General features: G+C 35.0%; 1 protein-coding gene across 2 annotated transcripts in view; it reads left to right on the plus strand.

Moving 5' to 3' along the window:
• Positions 1–26,489, plus strand: part of SPRED1 (sprouty related EVH1 domain containing 1) — a 117,527-nt gene that overhangs the window by 50,316 nt on the left and 40,722 nt on the right. For both annotated transcript variants that reach the window (XM_082443280.1, XM_082443279.1), the window contains 2 exons: positions 20,634–20,802; positions 23,177–23,226. In XM_082443280.1, the coding sequence (XP_082299406.1) occupies positions 20,634–20,802; positions 23,177–23,226 (219 nt within the window). The remainder of the gene's footprint in view (positions 1–20,633; positions 20,803–23,176; positions 23,227–26,489) is intronic.

The raw sequence follows: 26,489 nt of genomic DNA on the forward strand, positions 1-26,489 counted from the left end.
GTAAAATACTGACAATCTAAGGCATTTTTTAATAGTAAAGATGGAAAAAGAGAAGGAAGAAGTCAAAGGTGGAGAAAGGGAGAAAAAAAAGCTTGCTAGAAAAAGCATAAGAACAAGGAAAAGATGACCTAGACGTGAAAAAGAGGAAAAAAAAAAATCAGAGTGAAACAGAACACACAGTCGGACCCTACGTATCCATGGGTTTCACATCTCTGGATTCAACCAACCACAGATGGAAAATATTTGGAAAAGAAATTACAGAAAGTTCCAAAAAGCAAAACCTGAATTCTCCTTGTGCTGCCAACTATTTACATAGCATTTACTTTGTATTAGGTATTATAAATAATTTAGAGATGACTTAAAGTATATGGGAGGGAAGATGCGTGGGTTATATGCACATACTATGCCATTTTATATAAGGACTTGAGCATCTGCAGATTTTAGTGTCAGTGGGGGCTGGGGGGCGGGTCCTAGAACCAATCCCCTGTGGATACTAAGGGACTACTCTATTGGCTATATTGATGAGCATGGACAGTTTACTTGAGGAAAATTAAATAAGGAACCAAATCTGTATCACTAGGAGTGAGGCTGGTCAGAGATAAGCTCAGATTAATGTTTTAGGTGGTTGCTCAGAGTGTGGCTTTGACATAAGCTTAGAGAGAGTAAGCCTGGGATTTGGACATAATACAAACTTATTTCCTAATGTGGGACATAAAAAAGAGCCCTTAACTTAATCCTAAAGTGTAGAATCATAATAGACTAACAAGAAAATAGATTCTTTTGATAGAAGCACTGACCTAGGAATCAAAACGGTTGTTTCACTTAACCATTTCTCCTTGAGGAAGCTTGTTATTTGTGAAACAGGAATGATAAATATATCTCAGTGTAGACATAAAGGAAACATTACTTTCAATTGGAGGATTGTCTTAACTCTTGTAGGGAATAGTTATAATAAAGCATTTTAGGTCATGGGGAATTGTATGATCAAAGGCAGAGGCAATGCATGGCCATAAATTGAAAATAGCAGTCTTGTGAAGTCTCAAGACAAATGGGACAGTGACATTGAAAGAAGCAGATTAATTGGCCCCTTCTGCTGCATAATACACTTCTAAGATACTTCTGAAGCAATTACGGAATTGAAGTATTATTCTTTTATATTATCACCGCATTTTGGGGTCATTAATGTCCATTTCTATAGATACTTTTATTGATTGGCTTTATTTTAATCCATTTTTCTGGGTTCTAGTAATATAAAAAAGGTGTACACTGTGACTGTTGAATCTATAAGTTTACAAAGTTAATGATAGTTTTCTTTAATATCCTTCTTGATGAGTAAACTGAATTTTAATATTGTTCCTATGTAATAGTTAATCATGTAAAAGATAGTGCTACAAACTGTGTTCTCTACCCATTTTGTCTGTGGGTCACATCTTAGAGTCCTCTACCTTGGATGAATTCTAGAAATGAGGTAAGATAGCTACCCCTCATACCTCAGGAAAAAACTTGTGTCCTTTAAGAAAGAATAGATAATTAGTAATGAGGTACCTATAGCCACTTGTGTAGCTAATAAAGAAATACTAGATAACATTTTAAAGAGGGCTTATAATAGTCAAAATACTAGTAACAGTAGTGAAGATGAAAGGTGGCTTTTCTGAAGAGTGAATGAAGCATTTAGTAGAAGATTTTTCAAGTCTTAGATTTACAAGTACTTGTACTAAAAATGTCTTGTTACACTTCCCAGAGGGTTATATTTCACTCTTTTTTTCTTTTTTTTTTTTTTGATAAGAAAGGGAGCACAGATCAAGAGCAGGCTGATGAGGATTTTTTCAAGAAGGTGGCATTTTGTATAATTTGCTCAGTATTCATTCATTCATTCAGTCAGTCATTCAGAGTGACCTGAAATTATTTCCTATGATGCTTACCTATAACTTGCTTGTTTTTGTGATACTTACAAAGGTAGAGTTTATTTCCCAAGTTGCTAATCTAAATTAGAGCTTCCCAAGCTGTGTGCCATGAATAGGTAAAAGTGGCTGGAGCCTCCAAGTCTCTTTGCCTCTTAACCACTAGGCTCCTTCTCTTTTCTGGTTGCCTGATAATTGTTATTTTTCTGAGTATGCCTGAGGAATAAGTTGCAAAGCACTGCTTTATGTAATTGGCTTTCATACTTTATTGATAATTCAGGAGAAATTCAAAAAACACCAGGCTTTGGTGTTGTAGCCCAAGATATGAAAGTACTTTCTCCCAGATACTTAAGGATGTATGGAATGGTCTTTGACAAGGATAGCTTCTCAGAACCCCTTCTCTTGATATGTATGAGTTGTATCCTCCATTTCCTTCTAAATCTTTATAGCTTTGATTTCTCCCTTTAATTCTTTAATATAAATTAGTGTTGTCTTGGATCACATTTTTTTAAATGCTAACTAAAACTTAACTGTTAATTTGTATAGATAATCTTTACTGTAGAGCTTCAGATTCCCCATGATAGAAACTTTCTCTTTTGCATTCATTTTTCTATAGTGGCTCTTCTCTATTGGTGTGACATTGCTATAGGCAAACATTTTATCAGCTTACCATATATGTATGTTAAATTATCTGATCATTTTTAGTTGAATTGTATGTGATAGGAAAATCTAAAATACTGAACTATAATACACTTTTAAAGTCTTTGTAAGTACCTGAGTAAACTTTCAATAATGATATTAAATTTTTGCTAAAATATTTACTGCTAAACAAAGTTTTTAATAACTGTGGGGATCTAAATTAGCCATTCTTAAGCTTTTATTGTAGGACAATAAAATACTGTAAATTTACTAATTAATGTTATTGTGCTTTTTAAAGCATATCGTGTGCTAAGAGATGAGAAAAATTGAGTGGGCTACATAGAAAGATACAGTAAGACTTACAACCTCTGTACTTAAGATGTTCTGTGGAAAGTAGAAGAAGGCACTGTTCAATGTCAAAGCAAACTTACAGCTATCATTATAAACTTAGAGTTTATAATAAGTATAATAATTGAAATGAAGAAAGGAAAAAGCAGGAAATATCAAGTTTAGGAAGTTGCCAAAGAGATTAAGGAATTGTTGTTTTGGATTAATAAGTATTAGGTTGTGGATAAAAGTGGTTTATAAAAATTAAAATGCCTATGAGATAATAGTTCTATTGTTTAAAAAGATACATTTCTAAAATGGAGTTCCTTTACAGTTATTAGAGCCTAAAGCAAAATTCGAGTATTTTTAAAGAAGAAAATAAAATGATTATAACATAGCAGTAGCTTTATTAAAAATGAGACTCATCCTCCTTTCCACCATGGGAAACCCCAAAAGACCAGGGAAATATCTTTCTGCCTTGGACTGAACTTTATAAAGTACAGAACGAGAATTTTCTGCTTAGCCTTTCCCACTGTGCCTCTGTGATTTATTCCATTGTGAAACATCAGTCCTTCTACAGTACTCTTCCTCCACTAAAAAACCAATTCTATTAACTGGCATTCCCCTTAGGACTCAGCAGCTCTGTCTCTTAAAAGATACCGGTTCTCCTATTCACCATAATATCACAGAGTTGGGAAATAAGTGGGAGTGGGAGTAGAGGTAGTGTCAGCATTTTTGTTGTTCCTTATTCCCCTCACAGAATGTTACTCTATAACCCACATAGAGACATTTTTTTACTGATACTCTGTACCATTCAGAACACCATCATTTAGCTTTTATTTTCATCTACTGATCTTAGCAATTCCTTCTAAATGCCAACTTTTCCACATCTGAGCCTCATCATCATTCTTGGCTACTTTTCTTTGCATGATCTGACCTTCTGGTCTTCATTTCAGCAGGCTACTTTCCTGGATCTGGTTGTTACCAGAACTTTTCCATTTGAGGAATTTTACAATTTCCTGTCATTTCTATTTTATTTCCCATCCCTTGCTCTACAGTTTCATGCTTACTCTATTATCTGTGCCTCTCATTTCACTAGATTCCTTCTGGCTTCAGTATCTTTTATTATTTTCTTTTTAAATCCAATCTGAATTTTCCTTGTCAGTCATTTAAACCACTCTTTCATTGATATTTTAGTGGACAATATGTTGCTGAGTTGGTTTTTTTATTTTTTTATTTTTTTATTTTTGGCTGCATTGGATCTTCGTTGCTGCACGCGGGCTTTCTCTAGTTGTGGTGAGTGGGGGCTACTCTTTGTTGTGGTGCATGGGCTTCTCATTGCGGTGGCTTCTCTTGCTGCGGAGCACCAGCTCTAGGCGCACAGGCTTCAGTAGTTGTGGCATGTGGGCTCAGTAGTTGTGGCGCATGGGCTTAGTTGCTCCGCGGCATGTGGGATCTTCCAGGACCAGGGATTGAACCCGTGTCCCCTGCGTTGGCAGGCGGATTCTTAACCGCTTCGCCACCAGGGAAGCCCCTGTTGCTGAGTTTTAATCTTACCTTACACTAAAGGAACTTTGTTGAATACACATTATTAAAAGGGACAATTAGTATTTAAAGGTGAGTCTGTCATGCAACAAATATTTATTGAGCATCTACTATTTGCTAGATACTTGCTCTTCTAGGCAGTGGGGATATGTAAATGAACAAAGACAGAAATCCCCGTTCCTAAGGGAACATACATTGTGGTGAGGGCCAGAGAAATACTACCATAAATAAATAAATAAATGAATATTATGCTAGACATAATATTAGACTGTATTAAGTGCTGGGGGAAAAGGAGTGTAGGGGATTTTTTGTGGGGAGGTTAGTTAAAGTTTTACATAGAATAACCAAGGAAGGCCTTACTGAGAAGATCTAGGTAACATTTGAATAAAGATTTCTATTATGAACAAGGCCTTATATTTTTAGTTTATATGTTCAGATTTTTAAATCTTCAGTAGTCTTTTTTTTTAAACGTTTCTTTAATTAATTTATTTATTTATATTTTATTATTTTTGGCTGTGTTGGGTCTTCGTTTCTGTGCGAGGGCTTTCTCCAGTTGCGGCGAGTGGGGGCCACTCTTCATCGCAGTGCACAGGCCTCTCACTGTCACGGCCTCTCCCGTTGCGGAGCACAGGCGCCAGACGCGCAGACTCAGTAGTTGTGGCTCACGGGCTTAGTTGCTCCGCGGCATGTGGGATCTTCCCAGACCAGGTCTCGAACCCGTGTCCCCTGCATTGGCAGGCAGATTCTTAACCACTGCGCCACCAGGGAAGCCCTTGAATATTCTTAAAGTAGGATAAATCTATATTCTTACTTAAATTCTTATGCTACACTGTATAAGATCTTGGGCTTTTCATGGATTTGGTGAATGATACCAAAGTATGCATCAATAATAGTCATAGGGCTTCCGTGGTAGCACAGTGGTTAAGAATCCGATTGCCTGCCACTGCAGCGGACATGGGTTTGAGCCCTGGTCTGGGAAGATCCCACATGCCATGGAGCAACTAAGCCCATGTGCCACAACTACTGAACTTCCGCTCTGGAGCCCGTGAGCCACAACTGCTGAAGCCCGTGTGCCGCAGCTACTGAAGCCTGCGCACTTAGAGCCCGTGCTCCACAACAAGAGAAGCCACCGCAATGAGAATCCTGCGCACCGAAACAAAGACTAGCCCCGCTCACCACAACTAGAGAAAGCCCGCGCAGAGCAACGAAGACCCAATGCAGTCATAAATAAATACGTAGATAGATAGATAGATGGATGGATAGATAGATAGATAGATAGATAGATAGATAGATAGATAGATAGAAAGAAAAAAATAGTTATAAACCTAGGTATTAGTGATTCCTCCATTTAATTCAATCAGGTCTTATTTATTCTTGATTCTGTTTCATCCTTTTCATCTCGACTCCTCTTCGGTCTTGTCTGTATTATTGCAGATAAGGTTTCTAATATTTTTTCAAGGCCCAGTTTCACCTCTCTCTAACTTTTATATTGCTTACAATACTGAACTTTATAAAGCTTGGGTCTCATATTCCTTTAGTAGTTCCCCCAAAATTCCTAGATACAATTTCATCTCCTTAATTTCACCACAATAAACTCGTATAATCTGACCCTTACTTCCTTGAATCTATCTGCCTGTTTCCCAAAGACAACACTTCCATGATGTTGCCTTACTGAGTTGCTCATGGTTCACTAAAAGCATGCATTGAACTTAGGGAAATGCTGTCCCCTCTTTTACATTAACTAAATAACTATAAAGATAGTATACTACAAGTTGTATGTGGAATAGAGAATGTGTACATACAGCTTGCTAGTCCTGAGGAAATAATAATGGCAGGAACAATTTCCCTTTTATTGTCACAGGTAACTCACAGATGGACAAATAGGAAAAATGAGTTAGAGGAAGCACCTTGGGCAAACCAGTTTTGCTGTGAAGGACTATAATTGAAAGAAATGCTAATAATAATAACATTCATCTAGTTTAGAATAACCTGTTCATTTTAGGGTCAATCCATTGAAAAGATAATAAATTATACTATTAATTACTTTTCTGTACAACCATGAATTTTGTGACTTTCTCCCAGCAGTTTTAAAATAGTTCATTCTTTAATGCTACTGATATTCCTTGAAGGGGAAAAAACCTGCCTGCTGCATTTCTATTCTCTTTCTTTTAGAGCAAAAAATAGCTCTGTGTGTGGGGGGGGGATGTTAGCGGTTTCCTGTGTTTGTGTGTGTGTGAGCGGTTTCCTGAAAATTAAGATTTAGAATGTAACCCATATTACCTTCCTGGTTGCTATTATTTCCTCTTTTTAGAAAATGTCAGCTTAATACTTATTATTCAGTTGTTTTGAACTAACTTCATTTTATTCTTTAGTTATTGATTTATACTGGTTGATCTAGTCTATCAGGTTCATCATGATTATCTTGGCTTCATCTTTCCCTTTTATACCTGATTGTGATATATTTCACAACCTTTCCATTACATTCCCATTGCCATTAAACTATTATAATGGATAATAGCCTCCCTAATAGCTAAAGCCCAAAATCTTTGATCTCAAATTACTGACCTTACTTAATAGTTTTCTAAATATTTCCTTACTAAATTATAATCTGAATGTAGCATGCTTTTAGTTGATTGGTTGATTGATATTATTCTTTTAATTAATCAACAGCTGTTTGAGACCCTTCTGTGTACTAGGCTTCTTTTTTTTTAAGTTTAAGGTGTACACTATGATGGTATGATTTAGACTTCTTGTATCAGTCTGCTCAGGCTGCTATAACAAAACACAACAGACTGGCTGATTTAAACAGCAGAAATTTATTTTCTTACAGTTCTGGAGACTTGGAAGTCCTAGATCTGGGTGCTGACTTTTCTCTGGGATAGATGACCAAGAGTACAGTTGCTGGGTTGTATGGTAGTTTTATGCTGAGTTTCATACGAAACTGCCAGACTTTCTTCCTGAGTGGCTGTACCATGTTAAATTTCCACTAGCAGTGTATGAGCAATCCAGTTTCTAGGCATTCTTGCCTGCATTTTGTGTAGTCAGTATTTTTTATTTTAGTCGTGTTGATAGGTGTGTAGTGGTAGCTCGTTGTAGTTTTAATATCCATTTCCCTAATGGCTACGGTTGAATATCTTTTTATGTGCTTATTTGTATCTTCTTTGGTGAAATATCTGTTTGTGTCCTTTTCCTGTTTTCTTATTAGAGTGTTAGTTTTTTTGCTGTTGCGTTTTGAAGGTTTTTTTTTTTTATTCTAGATACTAGTCCTTTTCAGGATATATGGTTTCTAAATATTTTCTCCCAGTCTACAGATTGTCTTTTTAACCTTCACGGGATATTTTGCAGAGCAGAGTTTTAACTTGATGAAGTTCAGTTTATCAGTTTTTCCTTTCATGGATCACGTTTTAGGTGTCAAGTTCGTGAACGCTTTCCCTAATCCTGCATCCTGAAGATTTATCCTATTTTAAGTTTTATAGTTTTACATTTTATATTTAAGTCTGTGGTCCATTTTAAATAATTTTTATATAAGGTGTGATACTTAGGTCAAGGTTCAGTTCTTTTGCCTACAAATGTCCAGTTTTTTCCAGAACCACTTGTTGAAAAAGTTGTCGTTTCATTAAATTACTTTTGTACTCTTAAAAAATCAGTTAAGCATTTTTATGTAGGTTCTCCATTTTGTTCCATTGCTCTGTCTATCCCACCATAGGTATCACATACTGTTTTACTGTAGCTGTATTGTAAGCCCTAATAGTGGGTAAAGTGATTTCTCCCATTTTATTCTTCTTTTTCAATATTATTTCAGCTATTCTAGGGTTTGTGCCTTTCCATATAAATTTTAGAATGATCTTGTCTATGTCTACAAAAATCTTTACTGGATTTTGACAAGAATTGTATTAAACCTGTTGGTCAATTTGGGGAGAATTGACATATTTACTGTGTTGAATCTTCCAGTCCATGAATGTGGTATGTCTCCAGTTTAGGTCTTTGAATTCTTTCATTAGCATTTTATAATTTTCAATGTATAGATCCTAAAGATATGTTTTGTTAAGTGTATACCTAAGTGTTTAATTTTTCTTGGAGCAATTGTAGATAGTATTGTGTTTATAATTTTGGTTAGTGCATGCTCATTGTATGTGTATAGAAATTCAATTAATTTTCGTGTGTTCATCTTGCATCCTGTTATCTTGCTGAACTGTGAGGTTTGTGGTAGATTCCCTGGGATTTTTTAATGTAGACAATCATGTCATCTACAAATATGAACAGCTTTATTTCTTCCTTTTCAATCTGTATACCTTTTATTTCTTTTTTTTTTCCTTATTGCAGTGGCTAGAACTTTAAGTTCTGTGTTGAATAAGAATGGTCATAGTGGACATCCTTGCCTCATTCAGATTTTAACGGAAACATATTCAGTCTTTCACCCTTGAGTATGATGTTAGCTATAGAGTTTTTTATAGATTTTTTTGTTTTGTTTTTTGGCTGCGTTGGGTCTTCGTTGTTGTGCACAGGCTTTCTCTAGTTGCGGCGAGCGGGGGCTACTCTTCATTGCAGTGCGCAGGCTTCTCATTGCGGTGGCTTCTCTTATTGCAGAGCGTGGGCTCTAGGTGCGCGGGCTTCAGTAGTTGTGGCTCGTGGGCTCTAGAGCGCTGGCTCGGTAGTCGTGGCACACGGGCTTAGTTGCTTCGCGGCATGTGGGATCTTTTCGTACCAGGGATCGAACCCATGTCCCCTGCATTGGAAGGTGGATTCTTAACCACTGTGCCACCAGGGAAGTCCCTATAGATGATTTTTATTGAGTTGCTGATAATTTTTATTATGAATAGGTGTTGGAATTTGTCAAAGGTTTTTTCTGTGTCAATTGATATGATCACATCTTTAGCTTGTGGATATCATAGATTACACTGATTGATTTTTTTTTAATGTTGACCCAGCCTTGTATTCCTGGAATAAGTCCCACTTGGTCATGGTGTGTAATCTTTTTGTATATTGTTGGGTTTGATATGCTACTATTTTTGGAGAAATTTTGTGTTTAAGTTCATGAGAGATACTGGTCTGTAGTTTTCTCTTTTTTTGGTACTGTCTTTGTATGGTGTTGGTATCAAGATATTGGTGGCCTCATAAAATGAATTGGGTAGTATTCCCTCCTCTTCTGTTTTCTGAGTTTGTGTAAAATTGATGTTAGTTCCTCTGAAAATATTTGGTAGAATTCTCCAGTGAAACCATCTCAGTATAGAGATATCTCTCTCTCTCTCTCTTTTTTTTTTTTCTTTTTTGGCCATGCCCTGCAGCTTGTGGAGTCTTAGTTCCCTGACCAGGGATCAAACCCCGGCCCTTGGCAGTGAAAGTGTGGAGTCTTAACCGCTGGACTGCCAGGGAATTCCCAAGTGATCTCTTTTTGAGAGCTTTTAAATTACAAGATCAGCGTCTTTAATGGTTATAGAACTATTTAGGTTTATCTATTTTATCTTGGTTGAGTTTTGATTATAATGTGATTTTCAAAGAATTGGTCCGTTTCTTTTAAGCTGTCTAATTTGAGTGTAAAGTTGTTTTTAGTATCTCAAGTACTGTTTTAAAGGCTACAAGGATCTTTAGCAATATCCCGTCTCATTCCTAAAATTGGTGATTTGTGTATTCATTTTTAATTTGTCAATCTTACTAGAGATTTATCAATTTTATTGCTTTTTTTTAGACCAGCTTTTTGTTTCATTGAGTTTCCCCCCATCTATTTTCAATTTCTATTTCTATTTATTTCTATTATTTGATATTTTCTTCCTTCATCTTGCTTTGGGTTTATTTTGCTCTCCTTTTTCTAGTTTCTTGAGGTAGGAACTTCAATTATTGATTTGAGACCCTTCCTTGTTCCAACATCCGTAACCTTTTGAAAGACTTCAATTCACTGTAATATGAAGGTTTGAATTTATAAAGTTTAACCTTATTTACTAAATTATTCAAATCTTATGTATCCTTTTTGTGTGTGTGTTTGCTTCAATTTAAAGGCTGAAGACCTACAACTATCATTATGGTTTTGGATATTCTTGTGTTTCTAAATGGTTTTTTTGTTACATAGATATTGCTGTGTAAGTCAGTTAATAAAGGTTCATGGCTGTTAAATTCTTAGATCACTGAGATTGATTCCATCAGAATTGTATGGGCCCCTCTCCAAATTATGCAGACCCAGTTGAGGGTGAAGAGAATTGTTTAAGCTTATTTAGTTTTATTCTAGCAATTCAGAGTTCTGACAGCCTGTGGGGACTTGGGAAAGAGCCAAGTAAAGAAGCAGGGGCGTATTGCCTGTGCCTAAGAATTTGCCACCAGGAGTTAGAGCAGTATTCTGATTGTGACAGTTCCCTCCTCTGTTTTGTATCTCATCTCCTGTTCCCTCATCTTGTCGCCTTTCACTATCATTTTCTACTGATCCAGTTTCTTTAATGGTTACAGGTTTCTAATGGTTTTATATTTTCAGTCAGTTTTGGTAAGTTATAATTTTTCTAGGAGATTGCTATTTCACTTAGATTTTCAAATTTGAGGTCATAAAACCTTACATTGTATTCTTCGTTTTTTAATATTTATTTTATTATTTATTTATTTTGTCTGCGCCGGGTCTTAGTTGCGGCACGCGGGACCTTCACTGTGGCATGTGGACTCTTACTTGCAGCATGCAGACTTCTTGGTTGTAGAATGTGAACTCTTAGTTGCGGCATGCATGTGGGATCTAGTTCCCCGACCAGGGATCGAACCCGGGCCCCCTGCATTGGGAGCACAGGGTCTTACCCACTGGACCACCAGGGAAGTCCCACAGTGTACTCTTTATTACTTTCTAAATCTTTGCTCTGCCTTCAGTTTTGATTATGTAGTCACAGTATAATTATCCTATTTAGGAAATTTAACATGAATTTAGTACTTCAGTCTTTAGTCCCTATTCCAGTTTCACCAACTGTTCTAATAATGTTCTTACAACATTTTTGTTCTCTCAGTACAAGATCATGTAGCGTTTAGCTGTCATGTGTCCTTATGCTCCTTTAATCTGGAGCAGTTCCTCAGTCTTCCTTTCATGACATAGACATATTTTTAAAATAGTGGCTCCCTCCCTTCCTTTTGTGGTAGCTGAACTGTTATTATTTGAGAAGGAACACTACCACTGTTCCTTCTGTTACTTTTAAAATTTTTTCTAAAATCTTATTCATCTCAGAATCCAGCTTTGAACACAAATTTTTATTACTGGATAATTAGTAAAAATGTGTTATTTGATAACAATATAGTTTCGTATTTCATAGAATGCACTGGTGTCCTTTATAAAGGATACTAGTTTTTATGTCATCCAGAAAACTAAAGTTCATAATACAAGGCAACTATTTGAGATACCAATTACTGATTTTGGTTATCAAGTAATTTAACTTGAATATAGAGATTTTATTTCAAAAATGAAATGCTTTTTCCATGATTCAAAGGTATTTCAGAAAGTTACAAAAATAATTTGTCTAGTTACCAACTATTACTACATCTTAGATAATACTTTTTGTAAACATGTAATTATCTACTTGTAAGGTAGCATCTATAATAAAGTTACATAGTAGTTTGAAAGTACATTTTTAACTTTGCTCTCCCAAATTATTAGTTGTTATTAGTGAAACAGAAATGTACTTATACCCATTTTTGGCTTGGTCTATTTTAAATTCTTCTGGCAAACAGTCCAGTAATTTGCTCTATATTTCCTAAAATAACTTGGAATATATCTTCAGAAGTTTTGGTTATTTAGTGACTGTGGTGTCCCCTCCCCCACTTTTTTTCTCTGTAATATATCCTAGAATTTCTTTCAGAAGAAAGAAAAGCGTTGCAGATTATGTTTTCACTGTCTTTAGAATCAATTAACTTAAACTTCACGGAATCTATTCACAAGCTCTTTGAGGTCCTGAGTACCTTTATTTATCATTCAAACTCCTCCCCCTCCCATACTCAAAAAAGTAAATACTGACCTCTCAGGCTTTCATAGCAACTGTACTATTATGGGCTAGTGGCATCACCTTGTGACCAAAATCACCATTGCTACTAGTATGTATTGAAGATCTACTCTGTTGTCAGACACTATTTGAGTTCTCTGTATGTATTGCCTTATTTAATTCTCAAGTCAGATGGGTAATGAGTGGTGGAGAGTGGATGGGACCCAGCTATTCTAAGCTGTAGAACCCACAAGCTTAATTAATTTCTATACCAAAATTCCTCTTACGCTTTAATAACATTTTTCTTCTTGGGAAGTGTATGTGTACTGTTCCTGTTCCTTCTGTTATTCGTATCTTAGTTATTTTATTTTGGAAATTTTTTACTCATGTGAAGACTATCCATTCTCATTAACCATTGTTCTTCTTTTCCTTTCTTTTTTAACTCTTAGCTTGGTACTATAAGGAAACCACTTCTCTTCCCTGACTGCCTTCATCTGTATCAGATTTTAATATATTTATGCTAATAGTAGTTTTGCTTTCCTTAATTTCAGAGTTCACCTGTGCATCTGTTTGTTTGTTCTTTCATAATATCTATTTAACCTTTATAGAAGAAAGACAAAGAATATTTGTTCTTTTTGTTACCACTATCTCAAAAGACTTCAAGATCTTATTAAAATATTCATGGTTCCAAAAGTATTTATCTAGCTAGAAAAGACTTGTATGTCTTAAGCAACTTAGACCTATTTAGAGTCTATCATATTAAAATGCAAAGCTGTTCTACCAAATATCCCTTAATATCCTCCCTTCGGTATAGTCCCCTTCCTAAAGGTGGTTCCAGTCAGTCTGTTTGCAGTGACTATATTCTACTCAAACCTAGTCAGGTATATTGGTATGTAAAAGTCTGAAGTTTTTTCTTTTAGAGGCGGTCAGTATAAAAACATTTAAGTGCTTTTGAATTTGTTGTTGTTTTTCTAGTTAAATTTTTTTCCATTATACTTTTTTATAGTTTATAATAAATAGTGATTCTTTTCTAATCCCAGTATACTTGTAGATGATCCAAAAGTTCAAAATATTCTAGTACTGATTCTAAAACATGACTCTTTAATTTCTTCTTTGTTAACTAGCCACGGGCTTAGTGGACCCATTAGGGGTTATTGATGTCAAGTTACTTTGGCAGCATATTCTTTTGTAGTTATTCTTGTTGAGTCACTCTTACACTTAATATTCACTTTACAGTTGTTATTTACACTCAACATCTTTTCTGCTTATTAGTTTAATATATCACCTGTCTTCTTTAGGGTAGAAATAAGGGCAGGGCCACTAATCTACTTTCAAATTTATCTTTCTCTAATTTATACATGTCCTTCATGGTTACTATGGAGGTCTGATGAAATTCACATCACTCCTTAACCCCAGAAAGAAGTATAGTCAACTAATAATTAGACTTAGCTAGAGATGTGTTTCAAGTTTGACAACTGTTTACAGACTATTTTTACGGTTATACTTTTAATGGCTTCTGGCAGTTGCTTTTAGGGTAGTCTTAACAGAACTTAAAATTATTCATTTCATTTTGTACTAGATCTTTTCTTGTAAAAAAGTTCTAAGCGTGAGTGCAGGTCATGTATTCTGGGAGAGATGTAACCACTTCAGGCCTGTAGAACACCTGTTACTTTACTTTATTGGTAATTAATAGATATAACTCCCTATTGGCCAGAAGTAATTTATCAGGGTACCTTATTTTTACAACAGCATAAATAATTCACCTGGCAGTGCTGGATTGGTTGATTGTAATCTCTTGGCAAAAATGTAATTGCCATTTTCTACAGTTTGTTTGCTAGTTATTCCAATCACCAATATGGTAAACTTTGAATCTGCTTCCTGTATGCCTATTACTGTTAATATTACTGTGATCTTAAGATACAGAATTAATACAGTGAAAATTGCAGTGAACTAAAGTCAGAGCACATTGTTCTGATATAGTTGAGAAGAGGCAGTGGAAGTGGGAGGCAGCATAATTCACTAACTTTTAAGAATCCTTCTAGCTCGTAAAATTATTTTTGTTTTTTCTGGAATGCAGATTTAGTTTTGATCACATGGTAGGTAGAAGCCTTTTGAGACATTCTTTTAACTACTTTTTTTTTTAACACCTTTTTAACCTCATTGATCTTTTTTAAAAATTTGAGATGAACAGTTGTTATCCCTATTACTTAATAAAGGTGTGGTTTATATTGTCCTTAGTGTGATGAGAATGCATTTATTTTTTAAATGCTACTTAAAGTCAGAAGCAGGGCTTCCCTGGTGGCGCAGTGGTTGAGAGTCTGCCTGCCAATGCAGGGGACACGGGTTCGAGCCCTGGTCTGGGAGGATCCCACGTGCCGCAGAGCGGCTGGGCCCGTGAGCCACAATTGCTGAGCCTGCGTGTCTGGAGCCTGTGCTCCGCAACAAGAGAGGCCGCAACAGTGAGAGGCCCGCGCACCGCGATGAGGAGTGGCCCCCACTCGCCGCAACTGGAGAAAGCCCTCGCACAGAAACGAAGACCCAACACAGCCAAAAAATAAATAAATAAATAAATAAACAAACCCAAAAGTTAAAAAAAAAAAAAAAAAGTCAGAAGCAAAACAACTTTTTAATATATTGTGTGACTTAGATGAGAAATTGTTATGCCTTAGATATGGAGGCTTTGATAATTATGTAAATGCTGAGTGATGCAGAATGTTCTAGGAAGCATAGTTTTTAAATTATCTACAAAGATGGTGAGTGGTTATGTCAGTAGATTACCTGCACTTTTCTTTCTCATTACCTATTCCTAAATTCAGAATAGCTACTGCCATAGTAGCCTTTTCCTAAATGATAGTTATTTTTATGGTACACTAAATACATACTATGAACAGTAAGATATATTTTATTTCCTAATATTACTTTGTAGATAAAAGTTAATGACATAAATTGACATCTACTTCATAATTAGGTGGAATTTTGTTTTTCTACCAACATGATGTGTATGATGTGCAACCTCAGTATTTATATGACTTCTAGGTGGAACACATTCTTGCATAGGTACTTGTATGAGTCAAAGAACTAGTTTATTATCCTTACCATTTCCTCAGTGTATTTTAAAGCTCATTTTAAAAATTTATTTTTCTATGTGTTTTGGGAGCCTCTATAAAAAAGTAGATGGCCATTTGTAAATAAGTGGTATAGATGAGTATAGATCACGTTGAAATTTTATTTATCTAACAGATAATAGTTGGAAAACAACTTTGGGAAGTTTCAGAGAGGAGCTAATTCAGCAATATTTTCATGTATTAAAGATTAATTAAGTGACATTTTCATGTAATGACTGTAGGACCAAACTCCATTTTTTATGTCCTTCTCTTTTTTAATAATTGCAATTTAACAGTTTTCTAAAATAATATCTCTTTCCCACTGTTTATGAATACAGTAAATATGTTGCAGTAATCCATAATGCCAATTTTAACTTCTTGAATTCCAAAACCTAATTTAATTATGAATTTTATTATTATTATTGCAAAATGGTTGTTGTAACAGATAGTTAAATCTTTGTCAAGTGCCAAGTGCTAACACACTTTGCCTGTAAGCAAGCAGGACATTATTTTGTTACCTTCTTTGTTACTTATTGCAGAATAACAAGATTTACTATCAAAGATATTCAGTGACAGGCTGGTAAAATTTAACAATCAGCTTTTGGTGGGGAAGGGCGGGGGGATTGGAGAGCAGAAATGCTTTATAGCTTAACATACTTCCACCATGGCTGTTTTCAGTCAATATAACGTCACTGCATGTGGAGTTGGGAAGAAGTGATTAGTAGTGCACCATTATTTTTTCTTTTGTTACCTGTGCCTTTGGTGTCATATCCAAGAAAACATTGCCAAGTCCAGTGTCATGAAGTTTTTGTCCTATGTTTTCTTCTAGGAGTTTTATCGTTTTAGGTCTTCTTAGGGTCCTTGATACATTTTGAGTTAATTATTGCATGTGGTGTTAGGTAAGGGTCCAACTTCATTCTTTTGCCTGTACACATCCAGTTTCCCAGTACCATTTGTTGAAAAGACTTTCCTTTCTTCCACTGAATGGTCTTGGCACTGTTGTCAAATATGTTGAGGTAGTTTCCTTCTAGTTCTTGTTTGTTAGGTATTTTTATCATGAAAAGATGTTGAATTTTGTTAAATGCATTTTCTGCATCAATTGAGATGATCATGTGGATTTTTTTTCCCCTTTATTCTGTTCAAGTAGGACATTACATTGATCAATTTTCATGTGTTTAACCATCCTTGCATTCATTTGTTGAGGATTTTTTGCATCAGTATTCATAAAGGATATTGATACATAGTTTTCTTGTAATGTCTTTGGCTTGGTATCAGCACAATGCTGTACTCATAGAATGAGTTAGGAAGTGTTTACTCCTTCAGTCTTTTGGGAAAGTTTGAAGTATTGGTATTAGTTCTTTAAATGTTTGATATAATTCACCGGTGAAGCCATCAGGTCCAGGGTTTTTCTTTATTGAGAGACATTTAATTACTGATCCAGTCTACTTACTAGCTATGTATCTATTCAAATTTTCTATTTATTTCTGATTTAGTCTTGGTCTGTTTTATGTTTCTAGTAATTTGTCCGTTAAATCTAGGTTATCTGACTTGTTGGTGTACAATTGTTCATAGTACTCTCTTATAATGCTTTTTATTTCTGTAGAATTGATGGTAATGTCTCCACTTCCATTTCTGATTTTTATAATTTGTGTCAATTTGCGTCTTCTCTCTTTTTCTTCTTAGTCCTTCTAGCTAAAGGACTTATTAAAATCTTTTTGAAGAACCAACTTTTGGATTCATTGATTTTCTCTATTATTTTTCTGTTCTCTAATTTGTTTCTGCTCTCATCATTATTATTTCCTTTCTTCTGCTAAGTTTGGGTTTAGTTTGTTCTTCTTTTCTAGTTCCTTAAATTGTAAAGTTATGTTGTTGATTTAAGATTTTTCTTTCTTTTTTTTTTAATGCAGGTGTTTGTACATTTTCCCCTTAGTACTGCTTTCACTGTGTGCTATAAGTTTTGGTATGTTGTATTGTTTTCGCCCTCTAAGTATTTTGTAATTTCCCTCGTGATTTCTTCTCTGATCAGTTGGTTAATTCCCAAGATTTTTTTAATCTTCCAGTTTTCCTTTTGTTATTGATTTTTAATTTCATCTTATTGTGGCCAAAGATACTTTGTATGATATCCATATTTTTATTATATTGAGATTAATTTGTGGCCTAACATATGGTCTGTCCTGAAAAATATCCCATGTGCACTTCAGAAAAATGTGTGTTCTGTTGCTGAGTAGAGTGTTTTGTATATGTCTGTTTGGTCTAGTTGGTTTACTATGTTAAATTCTCTATTTCTTTATATTCTGTCTGGTTCTTCTGTTGATTATGTGAGTGAGGTATTGACGTCTCCAACTATTAGTGTAGAACTGTGTTTCTCCCTTCAGTTGTGTCAATTTTTGCTTTATATATTTTGATGTTCTGTTACTAGGTACCTAAATGTTTATTGTTGTTTCTTTTTGCCCTATTGAACCGTTTATTAATATATAATATTTTTATTTTAATGTTCTTTTTGATTTAAAGTCTATTTTGTCTGATATTAGTATAGCCACCCCTGCTCCCTTTTGGTTGCTCTTTGCATGCAATGTCTTTTTCCATCCTTTCACTTTCAACCTGTTTGTGTCTTTGGTTGTGCTTTTATTTGTTCTGCCAATCTCTGTCATTTGGTTGGACAGTTAAATCCATTTACATTTAAAGTAATTGCTGATAAGGAGAGAATTCTGTCATTTTGCTGTTTTTGTATGTCCCTAATAGCCTTTTCTCCCTCATTTCCTGCATTCCTATCTTCTTTTGTGTTTAGTTGATCGTAACAAAATGTTTAAATTCCTTTCTCATTTCCTTTTATTTATATTCTATAGCTATTTTCTTTGTGGTTACCATGGAGGTTGCATTTAACATCCTAAAGTTATAACACTCTAATTGGGATTTAAACTAGCTTAACTTCAATAACATACAAAAACTGTTTCTTTACAGCTTTGACCCCACCCTTTCATTTGTTGATAAATTACATCTTTATACATTGTTTGCCCAGAAACATAAGTTAATACTTCTTTTAAATGTATTAGTCTCTCAAATTTTGTAGAAAACAATATTTGGAGTTATACACCACAGTTACAGCAATACTTAGCTTTTACACTAATAATTCATTGTTTTCTTTAAATGTAATAGTCTCTCTTAAATTTGATAGAAAACATAAAGTGGAGTTTCAAACCAATGTTAAAAATATTGCTTTTATAATTGCCCTTGTATTTACCTTTATTTCTTTATATGGCTTCAGGTTACTTTCTTATGTCATTTTATTTCACCTTGTAGGTCTCCCTTGTGCATTTTTTGCAGGGCAGATCTAGTGGAAACAAACTCCCTTAGCTTTTGTTTATCTGGAAATGGCTTAATTTCTTTGTTACTTTTGAAGGATATTTTTGCCAAATATAGAATTCTTGGTTGACAGTTTTTTCTTTCAGCACTTTGAATATGTCCATCCACTATCTTCTAGCCTCCAAAGTTTCTGAAGAGAAATCTGCTGACGTTCTTACTGAGGATTCCTCGTATGTGACAATTCACTTCTCTCTTGCTACTTTGAAGAATCTCTGTGTCTCTGTGTGGCCTGTTGAGTTCATCTTATTCAAAGTTTGTTGAGCCTCTTGGATGTTTATGTTCATGACTTTCATAAAATTGGGGGAGTTTTCAACCATTCTTTCTTCACATATTCTCTCTGCCCCTTTCTTGCTCTTCTTCTAGTTCCCACGATGTGTATGTTGGTCCTCTTGATGCTGCCCGTGGGTCTCTTAGACGCTGTTTGCGTTTCTTCAGTCTTTTTCCTTTCTGCTCCTCAGACTCTAATTTCTGTTGTCCTGTCTTCCAGTTCACTGTTTATTTTTTGTGCCTACTCAAATCTGCTTTTGAATCCCTCTAGTTGAAGTTTTCATTTTAGTTATTTACTTTTCAGCTTCAGAATTTTTTAGTTTCTTTTTAGATTTTCTCTTTATTGTTATTTCCATTTTGTTCATACATTGTTTTATGTCATACTTTGCTATATCACCTACTGAAAGAAACAAAAAGAAATCAACAGAAAATGTCCCGAAAAAGACCCAATGGCAGATCATTAGACAAAGACTTATTAAAAAACTGTTGTAAAGATGCTCAAAGAACTAAATAAGATATGGAGAATCTTTGAATGCTTTGGGAGTTTTCTGTTGAACACTGGATATTTAAATCATAATATGGTAACTTGGAATATGGTAATATGGAAATCAGATTATTCCCTTGCCTGGAGTTTCCTAATTTTTGTTACTGTTTTTGTTTTCATTTTTTTGATTGTTGTAGGTTGTCTCTGTGCCAAGGATCAGCCTGAGGTGTAAATTTAAGGTTTTTTCATGTCTTTTCTGAGCCTTTCCCTGGATATGCATAGTCACTTTCTAATTCTTCCTGTATATGTAGTTATTTTTGAATGTTCTAGTCTTCAATGTCTGGCTCCCATCATGGGAAAAAGTGATAAATGACAGATAAAAAAGGGAGCTGGCTTTTTAAATACCTTGGAAGTCACTTCATTCTGATGCAGAGGAACTTGCAACAATGAGGGATGATACAACAGGGGCAAATGGCTACCCTCCTGTTTGTCTGCACCTCTGTGATCAGAAGCAGCAATTAGTGATGAGAGCACCGATCCCTGATACTTGGAGGATAAGGTCCTTTTTACCTACCATGGCTTCTGTAATTTGCATGTGCACAGCTCCCTGCCCTATGGCTGGGAGTTGGGATGAAGGAGGTGCTGCTACTGTGCTAATACCTGAAATTGACAAAATTAACTACAATTTACTGTCCATGTCTTCCCTGGAAGTTACAAGCTTTCAACAGACTCTATAGAGTTCTAACATAGTCACAGCAGACAGATTCTGCCAGTCAGTTTTGTCTAGGTAGGGAGACAGATTCCTGGTGTTTCTTGCCTCCTGCCATCTTCTCAGAATGGTGGGAAGATGGTGCCTCCTGCCATCTTCCCAGAATCTTCTTTAATCCCATCTTAATTTCTGTATTGAGTGACTTTGTGAGTAGATTAAGTAGCAAGACCTCTGTATTAATGGGGTGGGGGTGCTTTTATTAAAATATAACAGCTCTTTTCTCACCTACCTTTGTATTTAAGAGCTATATTAGATGCATTTGATATATGTATAGTAATTTTGGCATTTAACTTTTGGCAGGTGGTTTTGGAATGTATGCTTAAAAAAGACCTCATTTACAATAAGGTCACTCCAACATTTCACCACTGGAAGATTGATGACAAGAAATTTGGCCTTACCTTTCAAAGTCCTGCTGATGCTAGGGCTTTTGATAGAGGCATTCGAAGAGCTATAGAGGATATTTCTCAAGGTAGGTTATTTTGACTGTTTTCTTAATTTGTTTATCAGTTATATATAATAGAAGTGACTTTAAGCAAGTCAGCTTTTGTGATATGAGATCAGGCTTTGAAAGCTGACTGTAGGTGAAGATAAAATAATGGGCTCCTTAATCTGTTTTATGTTTGTCACATCACAGTATATACCAATTACCTGTATTATCTTGAAGAGCCCATCAACAGCACACTTCAGATAATTTGAAAGTTTTAAAATAAAAGCTCAAAGAAGAGGGCAGCAGCAGTCAGGTAGAACTTTGAAAATCCTCCGTGAGTATGTTACTCATATCCTTGTTTTGGTAATTATAAAGAGAAAATTTGTAATAATCAAATATATGTCAACTCCAGTTATTCTATGGCAAAACCTTCCTTACTGCTTTATCTGATTTCATTAATAAGGATTGGCAGAGACCTCAACCCAATCTATCCCTTTGTATATCTTAACCAATCTGTTAAGATCATTAACTCTAAAGCTTGCAGGTTTTAAAGGGAGGAAGAATATTTACACGTAAGACTGGCCTCTGCTTAATTAAACAAAAAGAAATCACGTTAAAGCCCATTTCTTTCCCCCAAAGAAGTCATAACTAAGATTTGATTTGTTTTTCTTATTGAGAAGAAACATTACCTCTATTAGAAATAACCTTCTTATACAACATAACTGAATGAAAATGTGTTGACAACATTGTGGCTCATATATTTTGAAGATGGCATTTTAGTAGGAAAATCAGAAGAAATAAACTAATTATGAGACAAACCATAGGCAAGAACATGGAAATGCTTAGTACAAATATGTATTGCTAACTGTGTGAAACTGAAGTTAAATAATGTATTTAGCTACTTTGAAAGATTAGAATTTGGTAAACAAACTATCTTTGATTTCTGATTCAGAAAAAAATTCCATGAAATGATAGCACTCATTTTTAGTACAAGAACCCATAACTTCTTCCTATATCAGGGTTCTCATTGTTCGCTGCACATTTGAATCACCTGGGAGCCTTTTGAAAAATAGCATAATTGGTCCCCGCTCCAGCCCACTTGAATCAGACTGCCTGGGGAGTGGTGCTGAGGCATTCCTTTGTTTTTTAAGTTCCCGTGCATTTCAAATGTGGTGAGGAATTGTCAAATGATTATATATCACGAATTTAGGGAGGGGCAAGATGAATGTGGATCTTCAGATTCTCCAATAGTAGTTGTGGTTCTCAAACCACTGCAGGAAACTTAAAAATAAAAAAATTTATGATGCCCAGTGCCTCACGCCTCAGAGATTCTGACATTATTGGTTTGAGACTGTATTCTGGCATCAGTATAATTTTTTTAAAGTTTCCCAGTTAATTCTGATATTTTGTTAGTGTTGAAGAACCAGTGCTTTAAAAAGAAAATCGTTATCCACGGTTGCTGGAATATTTAGTTTTGAATACTTTTATGCCCACATTCATACCCCCGTAGGAACATACTTCTTTCACTAGGATCAGATAGATTGGGTTTAACCTTTTAAAAGAAAATTAATAAGGAGACACTTACAAACACCTAGCCAGGTAGAATAGACTACAGTACTCAGCCTGTCTCATTGTTTTTGAACATTTTTGAAAACATACTGGTTAGCATTATTATCAGCCACTGTATAGGTTTTCAACAATCCCATTAAATTTTTCTTACTTAGCCTCCCATGACAGTAAGAATAAACTATGCACCTTTTCCATAGGGCAGCTTTCTCTTCATCTCCATGCTAGCTATGTCTCAAGGGTAGCATAAACTCAGAATACTTTGCTAAGGTAAATCCTTCCTTATTAATTTATTGGAACTAAAGGCACTCTTGAACGCCATGAAAACTTATATAGAGGCATTGGTGCACAAAAGTCAATAGCAACAGTTGGCTATTGACTATCAACAGTGGATTAAGGCTCATTTTTTTTCCTTACTAAAACTACTAAAATCCTAGTTGGGGGTACTAAATACTGTTTCCTGGGTCAGAGTACTTAGAAAAATTGAATAAATCATGTGGGCATCACCTAAACACCAGAAGAGTGTGGTGCATATACTCTTCCTGGCAGTTTCAGTATTTCAGAGAAATCAGAGGCAGGGCTTGCCAGAGATAGCGTACTTTCACAGAAGACACCTCTTTAAGTAAGTAACTGGAAATTTACCTGTAGAAGAGGAAAGCAATCACTTTATTCTCTCTTTATCTAACAGAGGGGCAAGTATGAGTGACCAACATCTGACTGGTTGCCAGGCAGTCCAGAATGATCTCTGATTAGTCTTCTACAGTATCATAGTGATATTATCAATGAGTCAGCAATACTAAAATCTAAAACAAAAATTCTATGCTTAATTAACTTTTACCCATTTTCTTAGGATGCCCAGCATTTAAAAATGAAACTGAAGGAGCAGAAGACAACTTACAAGTAAGTAGTTTGGATTAAAAGGAATTTCTAGACATAAAGAATGTAGAGGAAATCACTAGCCTTAATAAATAAACAATTCATATAAATTCTTAAGAAATTTCTGGACACTGTATTTGTCAGGCAATACAGGGAAACAAAACCAATAGAATGTGCGTATGTATATATATATATATATATATATATATATATATACATATATATGCATGTATTTATTAATATGTGTAAAGAGGACTTGGTTTTGTTCGGTTTGTTTGTTTAAGGAATTGGCTCATGTGACTGTGGGAACTGGCCAGTCCGAAATTCACAGGGTAGGCAGGTAGGCAGGCATCCCAGAAGTTCTGGCAGGAGTTGATGTTTTGCTCTTGAGTCAGAAGGCAGTCTCAAGGCAGACTTCCTTCCTCCTTGGGGGACCTCAGTCTTTTCTTTAAGTCTTTCCAGAATGAGTCCACCCACTTTATGGAGGATAATCTCCTTTACTCTGAGTCTACTGATTTAGATGTTAGTCACATATGAAAATTACCTTCACAGTAGTTAGACTGGTGTTTGACCAAACCACCATCGCCTAGCCAAGTTGACAGATAAAATTAACCATCACAGATACCCCACCGCATAGGCAAGGTACTTGTATTAAAAATTCGTAGAAAAGTAATTTCAAAGTATTAATAAGCATATGGACACCCTTCTGTTTTATATCACTAGTAATCAGCAGGTAGTATAAATTAACATTTATTAGTTATGAAATTATCAAGATTTAAAAATTAATACTACCCCAGACTGTGTCTTTTCATGAGGTTGACAGATTGACGCTCTGCTAGAGAAAATATAAATTGGTAGATTCTTTGTAGAAAGCAGTTTGGTAATAATGTATTTAAAAGCTTTAAAAATAGAAACAGGACTTCCCTGGTGGTCCAATGGTTAAGACTTCCCCTTCCAGTGTTTCAGGTTCGATCCCTGGTCAGGGAGCTAAGATCCCACATACCTTGTGGCCAAAAAGCCAAAACATAAAGCAGAAGCAGTATTGTAACAAATTCAATAAAGGCTTTAAAATTAGTCCACATTTTAAAAAAAATCTTTAAAAAAAAAAAAGAAATATTCATACCTGTTGATCCAGTGCATCAATTTAAGGAAATAGAGATACACAAAAAATTTGTGTACACAGATTTTTGGGTGTGTATGTGTATGAAATATTGATAATAAAAAATAAGCTATCTAAATGAATGGAAATGGTTGAATTAAGGTATCTTTGTCATGCGACCACTAAAAATTTTATTATTAATTTACTTGCAGTGTATTGAGTAGTAAAAACAGATAATTATATGGTGTTGTCATCCATTGTTACTCAGCTAAAATGTTAAATAATTTTGTTACTTTTGGATTGTGGGATTCTGAGATATATGGCTTTCTTTTTAGTACTTTTAATTTCCTAAAGTATTAATACTTTTAGGATAATAGTGAAAGAACCCAAATTTATATGTATACCTTGTATTAATAATCAATTATTCATATTATTGTAAAAATAGTCATCACCTAAAGGACATGGCAAAATGTTTTATGTACATTTATAATCAGAAAATAAAAATGGCTTTTATTTCTGAAAATTTGAGAAATATAGCAAAGTTCAAAAAATAAAACATAGATATGCTACCATCCATGATAACCATCATACATATTTTTTAAAATATTTATTTATTTATTTGGCTGCTCCAGGTCTTAGCTGCGTCACGCAAGATCTCTGTTGCCGCGTGTAGGATCTTCGTTGCTGCATGCAGGATCTTTAGTTGCGGCACATGGGATCTTTAGTTGCGGCATGCAAACTCTTAGTTGTAGCATGTGGGATCTAGTTCCCCGAACAGGGATTGAACCCGGGCTCCCTGCATTGGGAGCACAGAGTCTTAGCCACTGGACCACCAGGGAAGTCCCATACGTATTTTTAAGTATGGCCTCTGAGTTTTTTTCTGGACAAATAAATGGGTACACATGTGTTATTATGATATCATTATTCTGTAGCTTTTTTTTTCACTTAAATACATAATGATATTTTGTGACCTTAAATATTTTTTCAACTTTACAATTTTTAATCTTTTTTGTGTCTATCTAATTTGTTTTCAATAGATGTATCCTAACCCATTATCCTTATTGTACATTTAAGAGTTCTTATTTGTGTTTTAATATATGAATCTGTTTATTGATGGTTAATTATTATTTTAAAAACTGAGTTTCAGTTAATTAGGTATAAGAAATAAGTAATAAAATGCAAAATAAGTATACTTTTTATAGTTAAGTGTTTCCTAAAGTTCTGTTCTGGTATCAATGAGAATATGGAGCTGGAAATGGGAAAACATTTTCTGAATTGCTCCCTGTGAAGAGAGTAAATTTGGTTAAAATTCAACTTTAAAAAGAGTTTTTTAACATTCTGCTTTGGTTTTACTTCATTTCTATATATAGCACTGTATAGAGGAAAAACTTTTACAGGACTTAACTGTTTGCAAGACTTTGTGCATATTGCCATCAATGGCTAGTAAAGAGAATTACTGTATAACCAAAGCAACAAGAGTAGTTAATCTGTTGTTAGCTCCTTGGGATCTCTGCTTCATAGTAAGTTCTCTCCACTGCCTCCAGTCCAACAGGTTATACACACACACACACACACACACACACACACACTCTCTCTCTCTCTCTCTCTCTCTCTCCCACACATAAACACACACACACCTAAAAGAGTTATTTATATTTTAGCTTCATTATATACTAAAGCACTTACTTGGTTTTTATTTTCATAATAAAATAGAAAATGTGCATTGTCACTAGAGACTCTAAAATAGGCTTCCATGTAAATGTAATTTCACTAAGAGCAATTTTTATATCAAGTTTTAGTTCTTGGTTTTTGCTTACTGTGGTGTTTTTAAAATAGATTCTTAAATTATATTCCTTTTGGTGGAATCTTATTCTCCTCCCCTTGAGTGGGCGCTATACTTACTGGGTTGTTTCTTAATAAGGAGCATATGGTAGAAATGACAAGAGTATGGCTTCCAAAGGTAGGCCATAAAAGATATTGCAGCTTCTTTCTGGCTCTCTTAGATCCCCTGTACTGGAGGATGCCAACTGCCATGTCATGGGGACACTCAAGCAACTCTATGGAGATGTCCTTGTGGTGAGGAACTGAAGTTTTGTGACAATAAACATGTTAATGAGCCATCTTGGATGCAGGTCATTCACCCCCAAATGAGCCATCAGATGACTGCAGTCATGGTTGATGTCTTAAC

Source organism: Balaenoptera physalus (genome assembly GCF_965194825.1).
Source record: "Balaenoptera physalus genome assembly, chromosome: 2".
Taxonomy (NCBI): domain Eukaryota; kingdom Metazoa; phylum Chordata; class Mammalia; order Artiodactyla; family Balaenopteridae; genus Balaenoptera; species Balaenoptera physalus.